Source organism: Phoca vitulina, unplaced genomic scaffold, assembly GCF_004348235.1.
Source record: "Phoca vitulina isolate PV1807 unplaced genomic scaffold, GSC_HSeal_1.0 scaffold30, whole genome shotgun sequence".
NCBI lineage: Eukaryota > Metazoa > Chordata > Mammalia > Carnivora > Phocidae > Phoca > Phoca vitulina.
The window spans coordinates 18,626,552-18,645,289 of record NW_022589733.1 but is presented as its reverse complement, the minus strand read 5'-3'; the positions used below and the strand labels follow the sequence as shown (position 1 = coordinate 18,645,289).

At 38.5% G+C, this 18,738-nt stretch overlaps 1 protein-coding gene across 2 annotated transcripts in view; it reads right to left on the bottom strand.

Moving 5' to 3' along the window:
- NFATC3 (nuclear factor of activated T cells 3) overlaps window positions 1-18,738 on the bottom strand; it is a 117,219-nt gene that overhangs the window by 29,225 nt on the left and 69,256 nt on the right. For both annotated transcript variants that reach the window (XM_032424590.1, XM_032424591.1), the window contains exons 6-8: window positions 16,099-16,239; window positions 8,770-8,825; window positions 7,611-7,737 (exon numbers count right to left, since the gene is read on the bottom strand). In XM_032424590.1, the coding sequence (XP_032280481.1) occupies window positions 7,611-7,737; window positions 8,770-8,825; window positions 16,099-16,239 (324 nt within the window). The remainder of the gene's footprint in view (window positions 1-7,610; window positions 7,738-8,769; window positions 8,826-16,098; window positions 16,240-18,738) is intronic.

The following is an 18,738-nucleotide window of genomic DNA, read 5'->3' as shown; positions in this document are numbered from 1 at the left end:
ATTAAGAAAATTTCCTAAGTCAATCAGAGAAAGATAATTATATGATCTCACTCATATGTGGAATTTAAGAAACAAAACAGAGGATCATAGGGGAAGAGAGGAAAAAATAAAACAAGATGAAATCAGAGCAGGAAACAAACCATATAAGAGTCTCTTAATCATAGGAAACAAACTGAGGGTTGCTGGAAAGGAGGGGGGTGGGGGTATGGGGTAACTGGGTGATGGACATTAAGGAGGACACGTGATGTAATGAGCACTAGGTATTATATAAGACTGATGAATGACTGACCTCTACCTCTGAAACCAATACTATATTATATGTTAATTGAATTTAAATTAAAACAATAAAAAATAACTTAGTCTGCCAAAAAAATAAAACAATTTCATTTATAATAGCATCAAAAAATAAATCTGTTCCCTAAAGAACAAATTTGGCCAAGGTAGGCAAGACTTACAAACTGAAAAGCACAAAACACTGCTAAAGAAATGAAAGAAGATCTAAATACATGGGAAAATATCCCAGGTTCATGGATTGGATGACTTAATTAACTGTTAAGAACACAACACTTCCCCATACAATTTTCAGATTCAACCCCAAAATCCCAGCAATGTTTTTTTGCAGAAATAGACCCATCCTAAAATTTATATAGAATCCCAAGGGACCCCAAATACTCAAAACAATCTTGAAAAAGTACAAAGACAGAGGACTTGCACTTTGTAATTTCAAAACTTACTACAAAACTACAGCAATTAAAACCATGTGATACTGGCCTAAGGACAGACATACAGACCAACGGAATAGAGAGACCAAAAACAAACCCTCTAATATATAGTCAATTGCTCTTCAAACAAGGGTGCCAAGACCATTCATCGGGGGAAAGAACAGTCTCTTCAACAAACAGTACTGAGACAACTGGATATCACATTCAAAATAATGAAGATGGAACCTTATCTGAAAATCATATACAAAAATTAACTCAAGTGGATCAAAGACCTAAACATAAGAGCAAAACTACAAAACTCTTAGAAGAGAACAAAGGGCATCCAAAGAGTAGAAGCTCTCTGGATCCCTCTTCCAGTATAACCAGAGTACCCAAGCTAGATTTCATCCTTTTTATATATTGGCTTTTTACCTAAGATTTTATTTGAAAAGTAAAACAATTTAACCTGAAAACCATTGCTTTAGACTTATATCCTTTTTTTAAAAAAAGATTTTTATTTATTTATTTGAGACAGAGAGAGAACGAGCAGGGGTGGAAGAGCAGATGGAGAGGGAGAAGCAAACACCCGCTGAGCAGGGAGCCTGACACGGGGCTCCATCCCAGGACCCTGAGATCATGACCCAAGTCAAAGGCAGATGCTTAACCGATTGAGCCCCTCTTCTTTTTTTTTTTTTAAGACTTATATCCTCATTTTATATAGATTAATCAGTGGGTAAAGTCTGTGGCAGAACTGAAACCGGATCTCCTGACTGTTAGGCAGGCTTTCTCTCCCAGCTGGAGAATGGAGAACCATAATCCAAAAGTCTGTCCAGTGAACTACTTAGAGCATAGAATATACTTTCCCATAGATAAAATAATTATACATGAAAGTTTGGCTCTAATGTTGTCCCCCCAAACCCCACTATTCCAAAGCCAGAGCTCAGATGGTACCTCCAGTACAAAATACTATTGCTAGGCTTCAGAGGGAGGTATAGTCCCCCAAAAGCTTCAGGGATACTGGGATGGAAGAGAGGGCTCCCACATCCGAAGTTCTGAAGCTAGAGGCTGGGCAGAAATTCAGGCAGCACCACTAGGGAAGGGCTCTGTGATAAGGGTAATTTGTAAATCATACACATATACCGGGAATGGTCTTCAATTCATAAAGTAAACTGACTATGGGACAAACTACGCTAAATACAATCTCCAATTCTAAAAAAAAGTTATTACACCTGAAACTAACATATCATTGTATGTCAACTATACTTCACTAATAAAAATTAAAACAAAACAAAAAACTCAAAACAGCCATTTGCAACTGATTATTCTCTCATTGGATATTGATATTGGTCAGGTTCCTATTGCTAGGGGGTTGTCAAAAAGGTAACTAATCAAAAACAAGCAACTTATGAATATCTAAAATTTTTATTTTTTAATTTTTTAAAAAAGATTTTATTTTCTATCTCTATTTGAGATAGAGAGAGCACAATGTGGCAGGGAGGGGCAGAGGGAGAGGAAGAAGCAGGCTCCCTGCTCAGCAGGGAGCCCAAAACAGGGTTCAATCCCGCTTTATCCCAGGACCCTGGGATCATGACCTGAGCCAAAGGCAGACACTTAACCGACTGAGCCACCCAGGCGCCATTGAATATCTAAAAATTTTTATAAGCAAAACTTAAAAAAGAACTGTCACAACAAATAAAAGGTGAAAATCTTTAATATGGGCGCCTGGGTGGCTCAGTTGGTTGGGCGACTGCCTGCGGCTCGGGTCATGATCCTGGAGTCCCTGGATCGAGTCCCGCATCGGGCTCCCTGCTCGGCGGGGAGTCTGCTTCTCCCTCTGACCCTCCCCCCTCTCATGTACTCGCTCGCTCTCATTCTCTCTCTCTCAAATAAATAAATAAAATCTTTAAAAAAAAAAAAAAAAAGAAAATCTTTAATATAAATAATTCATACAAATTAAGACAAACATAACTCTAATATAAGTATCACACACTAGAATACTAGAAGCTATTGAAATTCTGTAACACTTTATCTGCTCAAGAAGAAAAATAAAAATGCTGAGGCCACAAAATTAGTATACTATATATATTTTGGTCTCATTTTTATTTTAAAATGTTGCGCTATAAATGGATCAAAAGGATCCAGAAGGATAGAATGACAGTTTCAGAGCAGAAGACAATTAGGGTGTTTGAAAATATTTTTTCAACTTGCCTTTTTTTCCCCTTTTCTTCCCTTAAAGATTTTATTTATTTGAGAGAGAGAACACGCGTGAGCAGGGGAGGTGCAGAGGGAGAGGGACAAGCAGATTCTGTGCTGAGTGCAGAAGTGATGCAGGTCTTGATCCCAGGACCCTGAGATCATGACCTGAGCGGAAACCAAGAGTCAGATGCCTAACCAAATGAGGCACCCAGGCGCCCCTCAACTTGTCTTTTTTAAAAAATAAATTCGCAGTAATGTATTTGCTTTTATAAAAATTTTATTCAAAATTTCATTTTAGAAAAAAATGAAAAAAGCCAAATGCTACAGAGAAAAGACAGTAATCAACCACAACAAGGACTGCCCACTTTAAAAAAAAAAGATTTTATTTATTTATTTGAGAGAGAGAGAGACAGACAGCACAAGTGGGGGGAGGGGCAGAGGGGGAGAAGGGGAGGGGGAGGGAGAGAATCTATAGCTGACTCCACAGTGATCACAGAGTCTGATTCGGGCTCAATCCCACAATCCTGAGATCATGACCTGACCCAAAACCATGAGAGGGACACTTAACTGACTAGCCACCCAGGCGCCCCCAAACACTTCTTGAACCTATTCTTCTGTGTGTGCCACCTGATTTGTATATTGTCAGTCATAAGGCCAGTGAAGACAGTTGGCAGTCCAATCCAGTATTCTTTCTGCACTCTGGGGCTCCACTGATTTCCATTCTCATATATAATGCCCTCCAGGGTTTTGTCTAGGGTCCTCCCAACTCCTGAGATGATAACGTAAAGGCATTTTATATTATCTCTTTGCCTGTTCAATTACTACTGCTATGATGGTAACAATGAAAACTTCTAATCTGCTGACCCTCTTCTGTTGTTTTTTTATTTTTAAACACTCCCAGAAGTCCTCTCTCCCTTCTTATTCAGGTTAGATTCTACAGTCTCCCATCTTCACAGCATTTGATAACATTCTTGGACTGTATGTCTTTATCAACCTGGAGGAACCCTACTATCTGTTATTTTACCACCTACCCTAAAGAATCTGAGTGCTATTTAAGAAAGTTACACAGCAGGGCGAATTAGTATTTATAAATTCATGAATATCAACATCAAAGGTGCCCTTTCATCATACCTAGAATCCTATTATGTTTCTGTGGTAACTTACTCTCCCCTTTCTTTACAACAACTATTTCAAACTTGTCCACATTCTTCAAACTGCCAAATCACCCACACTCCCCTCTGCTTCCAACAGAAGATTCCATCTTATTCCTTAAAGAAAAAAAGTTGATGCTATCATATGGAAACTCCCTAAACTCTTCATTACTAAATGTACAAACCTGCCTAATATACATCCATCTTGTTCATCCTTACCCTCCCCTTCCTGTTCCTTCTCCCACCTAAGGCCCATTCCAACTTCTATATTTTAAATTTTAATCCTTCCCACCTTTTTCAGAAACCTGATATTCTTTATTTTCATTAATGCGGTCTCCTCTATTCTGAATCACCTTTTTAACTTTTTTGGGCCTCTGCGATATAAATCTCACTTTCCACAATAATTTGAGGGAAGACTAAATTGGTCATTGACACCTTATAAGAAGAAGAAATACGGGGAAAATGATTTTTATTTTAAACTTTCTTTTAGTTGAATATATTTGACACATAACATTGTGAAAAATTTAAGGTGTATAACAAGTTAATCTGATACATGCATATATTACAGGGAAAAGGATTTTTAAAGTAGGCTCCATGCCCAACGTGAGGACAGAACTCACAATCCCAAGATCAAGAGTTGCAGCTCTACTGACTGAGCCAGCCAGGCGCCCTGAAAGTGGTTTTTGAAATACAAATTTGATCATGTCACCTCTCTGTTAAAGCTCATTTCTTACAACTTTTTTTTTAAAGAGAGGATAGAAGGGGGGAGAGGGAGAGAAAGAATCTTAAGCAGGCTCCACACCCAACGTTGAGCCCAATGCAGGGTTCGATCTCAAAACCCCGAGATCATGACCTGAGCCAAAATCCAAGAGTCGGACGCTTAACTGACTGAGCCACCAAGGCACCCCTCTTTTTTTTTTAAGATTTTATCTATCTATCTATCTATCTATCTGACAAGGAATAAGAAAACAGGGGGAAGAGCAGAAAGAGAAGGACAAGCAGATTCCACACTGAGCACAGAGTCCGAAGCAGGGCTCAATCCCATGACCCTGAGATCATGACCTGAGCCGAAATCAAGAGTCAGACACTTAACCAACTGAGGCTCTTTTAACACTGCATTATCCAACCAACCATAAGACCTTTGCATATGCTGCTGTCTTTATCTGGAATGTTCTCCCTCACTTTATCTAAGACAGTTATTAACGGTATAGACTCTACAGCCAGACTGCCTGGATTCAAATCTCACCTCTGCCAGTTATTAGCTGTGTGACCTGGTTCACTCATTTGCAAAATGGAGAGAGCAGTATTACCTATTTTACAGGATTATGAGAGGATAAATTAGTTATTTTGTATAAACTGCTTAGAATAGCACCTGGCACACACTAAATGCTCTATATGTCTGCTAAATCAATGAACAAAATGGAGATGTACTCTAGCATAACAGGTGCCCAGACTCTGGAACCAGACTGCCTATGCATGATGTTTGGCTCTAAGATTTAAGTGCTGTGAGACCCTGGGCATATTACGTAGCTACTCAGTTTCTTCATCTGTAAAACAAGATAATAACCTATCTCATAGGTCTATTATGAGGATCAAAAGAATAAATACAGAAAGGGCTTAGAACACCATATGCATGCATGTATGTATGTACGTATACACACACACACACAATAGATATATATACATGTCCACAAACTATTATTATTTTCCAGTTATCAACTCAAGTATTACTTTCCCATAAAAGTCTTTTCTCAACCAGTTAGCCTAGGCAAGGGTCCCTCTGTTATCTTCACCTATAGCATTGTGTCCCTCTCCTTCAGAGTCCTTACTGCAGTTTCTAATTACAAATTTGTAACTAATTTATTTAGTGATTCATTAGCTTCTGTTTGTCCCACTAGATTATAAGTTCCATGATAAAGGAACTGAGATAGGTTTCACCCACTTGGTAAGCACCCTCAAATACCTACTGAATTAATATTGAAATGGCTAACCAAAATTTTTCAGAATGTTTGTATTCTATTTGAAAATGATCTGAAATATTTTATTACCAAGTAATGTATTAACGTGATCAAGTAATATTAATTTTCAGATTCGGGAATAAAAATGGCCTTTAGAGGCTAAAATTGGAAATATAGTCAGGCTTTAAAGAATATGAATGACAAATGAATGATCATTAATAACCAGTACCCTTTCAAATTTAAGTGTTTATTTTTTTCATTTACTATAAACCATTTAAAAGTTTTTGCAAGGGGCGCCTGGGTGGCTCGGTCGTTAAGCGTCTGCCTTCGGCTCAGGTCATGATCCCGGGGTCCCGGGATCGAGTCCCACATCAGGCTCCCTGCTTGGCGGGAAGCCTGCTTCTCCCTCTCCCACTCCCCCTGCTTGTGTTCCTGCTCTCGCTCTCTCTCTCTCTGTCAAATAAATAAAATCTTTAAAAAAAAAAAAAAAAAAAAAAAAAAAAGTTTTTGCAAGAGGCAGGGCCTGGGTGGCTTAGTCAATTGGGCATTCAACTCTTGATTTTGGTTCAAGTCATGACCTCAGGGTTGTAGGATCGAGCCCTGTGTCAAACTCTGAGCTCAGTGGGGAGTCTGCCTGAGATTCTCTCTCTCTAAAATAAATGAATAAATCTTAAAGAAAAATAAAAGTTTTTGCAAGAATAAGTTTTGAAGAGTAAAGTTCACTATGATTTTTTATTATCATATGCTCTGGTGACTAATAACAGTGCCTAAAACAAGACAGGGCCTCTATAAAGATTTGTTCTCTAAGTATGTAAACATCAGCATGGTTACTGTATCTAATATTTATGTGTCACAACCAAACCTGGAAAGTTACAGCATTTGAACTACTGCAGAAAGCAGTATGGAAGCTTTGTTAGGGTGCATCTATACAACCAGAAACTCTGGCAACAACTTTATACCCCCCACAGCCCATAGTATGCTACAGTCACTACTTGCCAAATGAAAATCTAATGGGAGATTTTTCATCTGATTGGAAATGTTTGAGATGAACACACTACCTTTTTGCAGTGCTAAGGACGCAAGGGGAAGTCACACATATTCACAAACAACTGCTCTTACTGTACTGCTGGTGATTTCCGGTAGCTACTGAAAAACAGACTTAAAATCTACATTCAATCTTCTGATTTCCTTATAATCAGTAACTATAAAATAACAACTAATATCACATCTAATATTTATTTATTTTTTAAAGATTATTTATTTGACAGAGAGAGAGACACAGCGAGAGAGGGAACACAAGCAGGGGGAGTGGGAGAGGGAGAAGTAGGCTCTCCACTGAGCAGGGAGCCTGATGCGGGGCTCGATCCCAGGACCCTGGGATCATGACCTGAGCTGAAGGCAGACGCTTAACGACTGAGCCACCCAGGTGCCCCAACATCACATCTAATATTTAAAGTCAACACAAACTTGACAGACTGGCATATGTTGGGATTTTTATTGATTATAAGCACTCTACCTTAAACATTCCCATATAGGTTTCACTGAATAACTTTTTATTCATTATGAAAGCAAGCTCTATAGTAAACCATCACAACTTCCCATACCTGGTGTGTAAGTAAAACGTTGAGACTGGCTTTTTTTCCTCTTGCCATTGCAAAGATAAAAGTGCACCTGCACTGCAGCTGTAACTGCTGGGTTATGATATGGAGGAACTTCAAGGACAATGTGAGCCTAAGGAGCATGGAAAGCAAGATTGTGTTACACTCAGAACTAAAAATGAAATGCACCTGCTAAACTCAGCACAACTCATGAGTCTTAACTACCCAGTCTCTCCCATCATAGATCATTATGCACATCAACTGGTCATGTAAGTCATCTGGAGATTTACTCTATGAAACCCTAGTCTCAACAGAGATAAACTCTTTAAAGTAAACCACTAACGGAGAAATTACCTTTTAGTCATCCAACTGGGTTTCTAGTTGTAGCAGAAATAAAAACAGTCTTATATACTATGTAGTGAGATACTCTGCACTACTGAATATTACATGTTACTACTGATCTTAAGTGGAAGTCTGTTCTGCTTTTCAATCAGGTTTAATATTTCTTTATAGTTTATAGTTTAGATTTCTTCTTTTTAATAGTTTAGATTTCTTAAGTTTCATATTCAAAATGTTCTAAACTGGCAATATACAAAATCTGTCCCCACATAAAAATAATTTTACACAAGCAGAGTGAAAACTGTTAGCCCCAAACCAATTGCAACCCTTAATCGAATTTCTCCAGGTCTCTGGAGAGCACTGTGCAGTGTTATGCTCTACCCCACAGAAGATTCTGTCACCATTCCAACCAGGATGAAGGGACCACAGCATTCAGTGGTGAATCCTGAAGGTTTAATGCTGAAAAGACGCAAATATCATGCTAAATACACAAACCCATGAGGGCTTGTTCTCCCCATTATTTTTTGCCCATTATATGTTCTTTACTGAATTTATTTGATTTTTTTCACTGAATCCAGAGAAATAAATTAATGATAACATCAGTAAGAACCTTCTAATAAAAGGGAAAGACACCAATTGTTTATCTATCCTAAATTTAATTTTAGTGTCAGGAAAGTACCTATCTCATGTCCAAACTTCTAAAAATTTGAATTTACTTTTCTTTCACTCAATAGATAAAAGACTCATCTGTAATATAAAGTAGCGTTATCCCATTTTCTTATCATGCTTCTTAAGTATGTCAAAAGAAATAAAGTACATTTCTTACCCCTTGACATTTTTCCCTGATTATTTTCCCTTCTACCTCCCACTGAGGTCGTCCATCTATTGAAAGAAACAATTTACAGTTAAAAGTAATTCAAGTCAGAAAGTATATAAACAAAATCTAATGCATTTAGTATCACAAGCTTATTGGCAAAGGGATTCTTTTTCTCACTGACTTCCATTATGAAAATAAAATATGTACCCATGAGAAAAAACGGGGAGAAAGATCTTGGGCTATCTGAGTTAGCAGGCCCCACAGTTTACTCTATCAAGTGATGTCTGAAAAATCCTCTGAGAGCACCTCCACCAAGGGGTAGCCAATTTCTGCTTGTATACCTTAGGTAATGGGAAACTCACTCCCTCACCAAGTAACCCATTTTATCTCTGGACAGTCATTGCTGCTGGAAAGCTCTTCATGATAGATGAAATCTGCCTCCTTATATCATCCCATCACTGGTTTAAGAACTACTCCTTGCAGCCCACCTATCCAAAAAATCTTGAGTGGTTCTCTACACGACAGTATTCCAAATGTTTAAAAACAGCTATGTTTGCATGTGTCTCCTCTTCTGTTGGCTAGCAACCCCAGTTCTGCATCTAACTCCTACACAGTATTTTAGCCTTCCTGCCCGCTCTTCTTTAAACATTCCTCCAGTGTGACCATCCCCCTCCAAATGTACCGAGCCCAGAACTGAGTAACCCAAGTGGGAAATGACCCAGCATGGTAGAGAATGACTAGGCTCTCGCCACCTTATGTGAAGGTGCTGCGTCTGTTACAAGTTTTCTGGGGCAACTGCACCACACTGACTTACACTTAGTGTGCAGTCAGCAAGTTTCCCTCAGTCCACTACATTTCCTACCATCAAGTTCAAACTCCTACTTACGTGTTTTTCCCCTGCAACCCTTATTAGGTTAATTTCTCCCTACTAGACTTAGATTGCTTGGCTTGCCAAGATCTTTTTATTTATTTTTTTCCCAAAACTTTATTTATTTTTTTAAAGATTTTATTTATTTGACAGAGAGAGACATGGCAAGAGAGGGAACACAAGCAGGGGGAGTGGGAGAGGGAGAAGCAGGCTTCCCGCTGAGCAGGGAGCCCAATGCGGGGCTGGATCCCAGGACCCTGGGATCATGACCGGAGCCGAAGGCAGACACTTAACCGACTGAGCCACCCAGGCGCCCCGCCAAGATCTTTTTAGACACTGATGGTCTCTGAATATATTTGCTAGGCTTTCCAGATTTGTGTCATCGAAAGATCTGGCCAGCACATTTTCTGTCTCTTCATCTCAAGTGAATTGTTCCCCTGGGGAGAACCCCAACTGCTACTAAAGCTCTCACTCCTGTCTGACGTGCAGTCTAAAGCATTCTTTTTTAAGTCACGGGCATTTGCCCATTGACTAATCCATACAAGTATCTTCAGAGTTAGCATGACTTCTTCATCTGGTCTGTGAGGGTATCAGAAAAGGCTCAGGGGCACCTGGGTGGCTCAGTCGTTAAGCGTCTGCCTTCAGCTCAGGTCATGATCCCAGGGTCCTGGGATCGAGCCCCGCATCAGGCTCCCTGCTCAGCGGGAAGCCTGCTTCTCCATCTCCCACTCCCCCTACTTGTGTTCCTGTTCTCGCTATCACTCTGTCAAATAAATAAATTAAATCTTAAAAAAAAAAGAAAAGAAAAGGCTCAAACACCTTCTAAATTGTGACTATCATTTTCCAGTCCAGTAACTAGATAATGGCTACCCTTGTGCACAAGAGACACTACAGACAAATGCTATGCCTACACAGAAATACAGCTCAGTTCAACAATCATCTGCTGGGTCCTGACGTGACAGGCACTTTGGGTTACTGAGATAATGACGATAGGATACTCTTACCTTCAGCTGTGGATGAAAGACAAATACAAACAGTTCGTTACAATAAAATGTGGTGGTTACAGTAACCAGTAAAGGTGCACTCTGGATGTGCCAAGAGAACAGAGGTCAGGGTCCTTACCCTAGCCTTGGTGTAAGGGTATGAGACAAGGAAGGTTTTTTCCTGCGTTCTTGAACTGAGGCTTAAAAATAAGGTAGAACTCAAGTGATGCGGGGGGGGGGGGGTCTAGGCAGAAGAGAGGGCATGAGCAAAGCCTAGATGGCAAGAAACTACACGATACAGGGAACCATAAGCAGTTGTGTTGGTGGGATATAAAGTATGAGGCAGGGAGCAGTAAGAAATGAGGCTTGAAAGAAAGGCAATAGATTGTGACCTAAATGCCATGTGAAGGGGCCTAAAATATGAAGGGACTACTGATGGTGCTTTCAGAATGGAGTTACATATTCACAGCTGCAATTTCATCTGAAACCAGTAACTGCTACCATTTAACATGATTCAATTTAAAACAAAAGCACTCAAAAATAAAGTTCTGAGTTAAATGAATTCTATAATGAAACTGCCTTACATACATACATACATATTTATTATATTCAGGCACAAATGAATTTTTATAATGGAAAGGGGTAGCTCTGAGATACTATCTCTTCCTTATACTTATGTTTATTGTCTGCTTCCCCACTAGAAGGTAGACCGTCAAAGCAAGCAACTTGAAGATTTTATTCACTATTATATTCCCAATGCCTAGACTAGTGTCTGTCATGTAACAGTTGCTTCATAAATAATTAATGAATTAATAAATTGTGAAACAGAACGGATACTTCTTGAAGACAGGCAGGTATGGGTCAGGATCAAAGGAGCTGGAAGGAAGTGAATTTTAAAGGGAAACCACACATAGAAAAATATGGTTTCCGGCCTAAGAACAGGAAGACATAACATTATTAATCAAGTTAGGAGACTCACTGAGATGAACTGGTTTGTTAAGTCTGACATGTTTTTATATTTTAAGTATCAGTGGGCCATTTATTCAATATTCGGTGGGTACTTTAAAGCACATGTGAGAAGTTTAAAAGAAATAATGTGGCTATAGATAGAGATATGATGGTTGATGAAATTTTCTAGAATGAAGGAATATAATGAAAAGAAAGCTGAACCAGAGAACCTTGGGAAACATCTATATTTAAGGGCCAGAAAAACTGATAAGGAAAGATGAGTGGGGATAGTTAAAAATGTGCCAAGAACCAGGTAAGTACAATCACAGAAAGGCCAAGAAAGAAAAGACTATCAAGGAGGAGAGTGGGTAGCTGACTGTCAAAGTTTTAGGTTATGTTTCAATACAGAAGACAGAAGAGTAAGTAGCAGGTAAGGAAATGAAGGCAGATAACATTACTTTTTTGAGAGGTTGGATGATAAATGAAAGAAATAAAATGATAGCTTGTGAGGATGACAGAGTCAAGGGAAAGAGAACGGTTTAGTATGAAAAATTTAAACTTATTTAAACTCCAAGAAAAAGTATTCAGTGGAAAAAGGTACTGAAATCGTAAGAGGCAGTGAAGATAATGTATAGCCTTTTTAAATACTTAAGTTTTAAAAAGATGAAAGCATGAAAAATGAATGAGATTACCATTTAAATTAAGAAAAAGAAACATATTAAGCCCCCAAAAAATGAAAAGAAAAAAAATACAGAAACCAGGGAATACAGAAACTGAAAGGATCAATAAAATCAAAGTACTCTGGAAACACTGACGAAAAAATCAGAGTTGGCACAAATAATAGCAGGAATACATTTTTTAAAAGGGATATAATTCCAGATGCAGAAATACAGTATCATAACCAAATTAATGTCAACAAATTTGAAAACTTGAGTGAAATAATTAAAATCCTTGTGTGAAATAATAGGGAAATATATATTGGTCTCTGCCTCTGGTTCCTGGAATAAAGCTCCTAAAATTCTTTAATATATTCTTTTATTTTATTTATTTATTTTTTTTAAAGATTTTATTTATTTATTTGAGAGAGAGAGAATGAGAGACAGAGAGCATGAGAGGGAGGAGGGTCAGAGGGAGAAGCAGACTCCCCGCCGAGCAGGGAGCCCGATGTGGGACTCGATCCCGGGACTCCAGGATCATGACCTGAGCCGAAGGCAGTCGCTTAACCAACTGAGCCACCCAGGCGCCCCTTTAATATATTCTTTTAAAGATTTTATTTATTTATTTGTCAGAGAGAGAGCACGCACGCTCACAAGCAGAGGGAGCAGCAGGCAGAGGGAGAAGCAGGCCCCCCGCTGAGCAGGGAGCCCAATGTGGGACTAGATCCCAGGACTCTGGGATCATGGCCTGAGCCAAAGGCAGATGCTTAACCGACTAAGCAAGCCAGGCATCCCAGAGCTCCTAAAATTCTTACAATTTCCTAAGTGGTAAGAACTCCAGGAATAGCTTTTGTTCTTGTATCTGGTCTTTGACCCCAGTTCCTGACACAGAGGTCTTAAATCCCTTGGAATTTCCTGCATGATAGGACTATCTCTTGTTCTAAGGAGGTGACTCTTGGTAGGCTCCTGGATGCAGTCTGGTCACCAAAAAGACCAAGCCATGATTAGAAGCTTGGAACTTTCAGTCCCACCTCCATTCTCCAGAGAGGGGAGAGGGGCTAGAAATGGAATAATCAATCAAGACTGTGTGGTGAAGCCTCCATAAAAATTCTAAATTACTGCAGAGTTTGGGGGAACTTCTGGTTTGTCAAACACATGGAGGTGGCTGGGATAGTGGCATGTCCATAGAGGATACAGAAGCTCTGCACCCCTTCCCATATACCTTACTCCATGTATTTCTTCCACCTGGATGTTCATCTGTATCCTTTACGATATCCTCTACTATATATTAAACTGGTAAATATAAGTAAGTGTTGCTCTGAGTTCTGCTCTACCAAATGATCAAATCCAAGACGGGGGTCATGGGAACCTCTGATCTGTAGCCAAGTCAGATAGAAGTTGTGGGCACCTGGGCACCTACTATTTTCGACTGGCATTTGAAGTGGGGGGCAGTCTTATGGGACTGAGCCCCTAACCTGTGGTTTGTGCTAACTCCAGTTACTGTCAGAATTGAATTTAATTAAGAACATCCAGTTCATGTCAAAGAATTGGTTGATATATGGGAAACCCACACATCTGGAGTCAGAAGTATTATGAATGTGGTAACAATGTGAGAGTAAAGGAGAAACAGACTGAGGGTTTTGTTTTTGTTTTTGTTTTTAACCTGGAAAAATATAAATCACAAAAAATAACTCAAGAAGAAATAAACTTGGGGCGCCTGGGTGGCTCAGTCGTTAAGCGTCTGCCTTCGGCTCAGGTCATGGTCACAGGGTCCTGGGATCAAGCCCTGCATTGGGCTCCCTGCTCCACGGGAAGCCTGCTTCTCCCTCTCCCACTCCCCCTGCTTGTGTTCCCTCTCTCGCTGTCTTTCTCTGTCAAATAAATAAATAAAATCTTAAAAAAAACCCACAAAACTTAAATGGTCCCTATACCCATGAATAGAATTATAGCAGAATTTAATAGTCCCACAAAGCCCCCAGCCCAGAAGGTTTCAGAAATGAGCTCAACTACATGTTCATAGGAAGGTGAAATTATATGACACACACCTGGGGAGTGGGAAAAAGTGAGGCACTTCCCCAACTCACTTTGATATCCAGAATACATAAACAATCTTATAAGGCAGTAAGAAAATGAAAACTGGGGCGCCTGGGTGGCTCAGTTGGTTAAACGACTGCCTTCGGCTCAGGTCATGATCCTGGAGTCCCTGGATCGAGTCCCGCATCGGGCTCCCTGCTCGGCGGGGAGCCTGCTTCTCCTTCTGACCCTCCCCCCTCTCATGTGCTCTCTCTCTCTCATTCTGTCTCAAATAAATAAATAAAATCTTTAAAAAAAAAAAAAAAAGAAAATGAAAACTGACTCAATGGAAAAGAATGGGCAAAAAACACCAACAGATATTTACATAAAAAAGGATACATGAATGACCCATAACACCCTCAATAAATGTCAGGCAAATTCAAATCCAATGTTCAAGATACCATTTTACACCTACCAGATTAACAAAATTTAAGAATTATGACATTATTATGTATGCCCATCAGGTGATAAGAACTAAAATGTTCATAGCAGCACTGTTAGCTATTGTTTGGTAATGCCAAAAACTGGACACAGCCCAAATGTCCAGTGAGAAAACAGATAATAAACTGGCATGTTCATTCAGTAAAACTATGTAGAAGTGAAAGTGAAAGATCTTCTATTACATGGATCAATCCTAAAACATTAACGGTGACCTCTATCAAAAGCAATTTTCAGAAGAATATATGCAATGTTACACGTAGTTCAAAACCAGAGAAAACACATAAAACTATAAAGAAAAGCACTGATCGATTTAGGAGTAGGATCCATTTGGGAAGGGGCTTCAAGAGGTCTTCAGAGATAAATGTCTTACTTCTTAAACTGGGTAGCAGGTATGAGTTTCTGTTATATTCTTCTTATAAAAAGGTATTCCACAATTTTAAAAATGCTTTAAAAAATGAGAAGGAATAACTGATGGAAAATGTTCTGTTTTTCCATGCACCTCCACCACCCCGCAGGGTCCTGGGACACTGTATGAGATGAGGGAGGTACTGGTTTTTTACTTTTTGTAGAGGTGGTCCCTGTCCTCCAGGAGCTTAATGGAAAAATGTTTTAAATATGCTCAAGAAGGGCTAAATCAAACATCCTGATAGTCCTAGGATTCTTCTACATTTCTGAAAAATGAAGATATAATTTACATATTTATACATAAAACTCACCCATTTAAAGTATAAAATTGAGAGATTTTTAGTATGTTCACAGAGCTGTACAACCACCATCACTATCTAATTCCAGAAACCCCGTGCGCATTAATAGTCACTCCCCTCCCTCCAATAGGGGCAACCACTAATCTACTGTCTGTGTTTATGGATTGCTGATTTGGGACATTGTGCACGGACTCCTTTCACCTAGCACATTTTTAAGGCTCATTCATGTTGTGTTATGAATCAGTACTTTATTCTTTTTTATGGCTGATTAATATCCCATTGTATGGATAGACCCCAGTTTGCTTATCCATGTAACAGTTGATGATCATTTGGGTTGTTCCCATTTTTTGGCTATGATGAATAATGTGGTGATAAGTATGTGTATCTAAGTTTCTGTGCAACATATTGTCAATTCTCTTGAGTATACGTATACACAGGAGTAGAAATACTGGGGGTTCTTCTATTTTTGAGACATCCTTAATGAGAATTCAACATTTATATGAAAATTTAAGAAATGTATGGCTTACAAAAAAAAAAATCTGTGTAAATGATGTCTGTAGCTTTAGGAAAACTATTTTGTGATTAATGTTAGTGGAACATCTGAATAATTTATTTTACCCTGTCTACCCCTTATTTTGAGGTCAATAAACTCAAATCTTATTTACCTTGTCCTTTTTCAAGAAAAATGATTTTGGATTCCGGAAGAAAATTAGATCCAGTCACAACCATTTCATGACCTCCATTTACAGAACAACTGTTGATACTGTACTTCTCAATATGAGGAAGTTCTTGAGCAGACCGCTGAGCTGTTTTTTTTTTTAAAAGAGTTGAGAAGAAACAAAGTATTAGTTTAAAATATTCCACACATAAATGATAAATTAAAGCTATACAATAAAAATAAAGAGAAGCAAACTCTGGGCTTTTAAAGTTTGAGACAATGGTAACAATATCCACTATTATTTAGAAAACAAAATAGATTTATTAGATTTGTGTGATTTCTAAATAATTTTCTAACAACTGTAAAGAAACCAATAGAGAAAAATTAGTCAATGCCTGCAACTTCATATTGACTCCAAAACATTAATTTCATCCATTTTTCTCCTTTTAGCTTGTGTCTTCAATACGTTTCTTCCTTACAACTGTTAAAATTGATAAATCTAATGTAACTATAAAAAGCAAATTAATCCAAACATAGGTAATTATATTGCATACAATTAAAAGAAGACAAGTTTCTAAAGGACAAACATGAATTAGCTCTTTCCCCAAGAAAGTATCTAGGGGCGCCTGGCTCAGTCGTTAAGCGTCTGCCTTTGGCTCAGGTCATGATCCCAGGGTCCTGGGATTGAGCCCCGCATCAGGTGCCCTGCTCGGCGGGAAGCCTGCTTCTCCCTCTCCCCCTGCTTGTGTTGCTTCTCTCGCTGTCTCTCTGTTAAATAAATAAATAAACCTTAAAAAAAAAGTATCTAGATCATCACTGAGATAACAGGATTCCATTCTGCGCAATTTTCTAAATAACTGAAGCATACATGAGGTACATACTGAATTTTAAAAAAGGCAAGTAAATGTTTCTACAGTGCACTGCACTCTTCCTTCCCAGAGTATGTGAACATAATTTTTCTTAGTGCCTTAAGGTCAGTCTTTAAATTATCAACTTTTATAAAGTGACCTTGGTCACCTTTCTCTGATATTGCCTGATTTCAAGTTGTTATATTTTGTGAGATCCTATCTCTTGAGTCTTCTTTTCTTTGTTTTTTAACTGCCTAAGCTTTAAGCTACAGATTATATTTCTTTTGACTGCTAAGATTCTCTAAGGGTTTCTTCTTGCCAAATGCCTAATTAGGTTTCTCTCTGGATTAAAACAAACAAAAAAAGTATGGATTATGTGCTCTTCTTCACAGCTGGAAAACTGGTCTACTTTTAGTTCTACTTCGTGGGTGGAAAATTGGTGGCTTTGAGGGTCAGCTGTGTTTTGTTGGCTAGAACAACATTTTAAAGAAATTTAAACTTGAATGCCTTTAGGAAGCACACATTCCCAGTTCACTATGGCTCTTGACTCTCCCAAGTATTTAATATCAAGCCACAAAATGTATGTGAATTGGAATCACTGCCTCAAAGAGAATGTTAAAACAGACCCTTTTTCATAGGAGATGGGTCTGGGATTTAGGATCAACTACCACTTGGAAAGTATTGAGCACTAACCTAGATCTCAGAAAATACTTATGTTCCAAATGGCTGAGAGAAGGGGAATGAATAAATAAGCACTGGCTGGCCTAAGAGGTAGACTATTTCAAGTTTTAGATATTTATGGTGGAAACTAACCACCATGGGTACATTCAAAGTAACAGCAAAAATGTGTTCAACAAATGGCAAAGTCATAACAAGCAGGTAAGCTCAACTAAAACATATTATATATAAATGTAAAGACAAAAAAAGAAAAAAAAGTCCAAATAAAGGTTAATAGTGACTACCTCAGGGTAGTGGTATTACAAAAGATTTTCATACTACTCTTTGCACCGTTCTGCATTTCTATATTCTCAACAATAATCACATATTAATTTAATAAACTAAAAGAAAACATAGAAAATGATTTTAGAATAACTTCATCTCAAAAACTCAAATTACTCTATGAACTTAAATTACTTAAATTAACTTTGCTAGAGGCGCCTGGGTGGCTCAGTTGGTTGAGCATCTGCCTTCGGCTCAGGTCATGGTCCTGGGATCAAGCCCTGCGTGAGGCTCCCTGCTCCGCGGGAAGCCTGCTACTCCCACTCCTCTCTGCTTGTGCTCTCTCTCGCTATCTCTGTCACTATCTCTCTCTCTCAAATAAATAAGTAAAATCTTTAAAAAAAATTATCTTTGCTAAAAAGTAGAGACATATATGCTTATATTGGCACAGAAGAGTCAGGCATGATAATAAAAACAATGGCAATGACAGCTGCTTCTAAGAAGGGGAAATAGTTGACCTGGAAATTTGTTTTTCACTCTATATTCTTTTTGAATTTTGTAGCATGTACCTGTATTGTCTGTTAAAATTTAATACAAAACTACTTCTACAGTGAATTCTATTACCATGGATTTGCTCAGTGATTCCCAAAGTCAACTGGGAAATAATAAAGTAATAGTCCAATTCAACAAACAGCAAAGAGGAGCACAGCAAGTTAATACAGGTTTGATCCCAAATTAGGAAAGCATGTGTTTCACAGAAATAAAATGGTACAACTGAAAGAGCACTAAGAAAGCCTGCGTTCTAGGCACAGCTCTCACCAACAAGCAAATAAGCCTGAATGAGTACTTCAGATACTTGT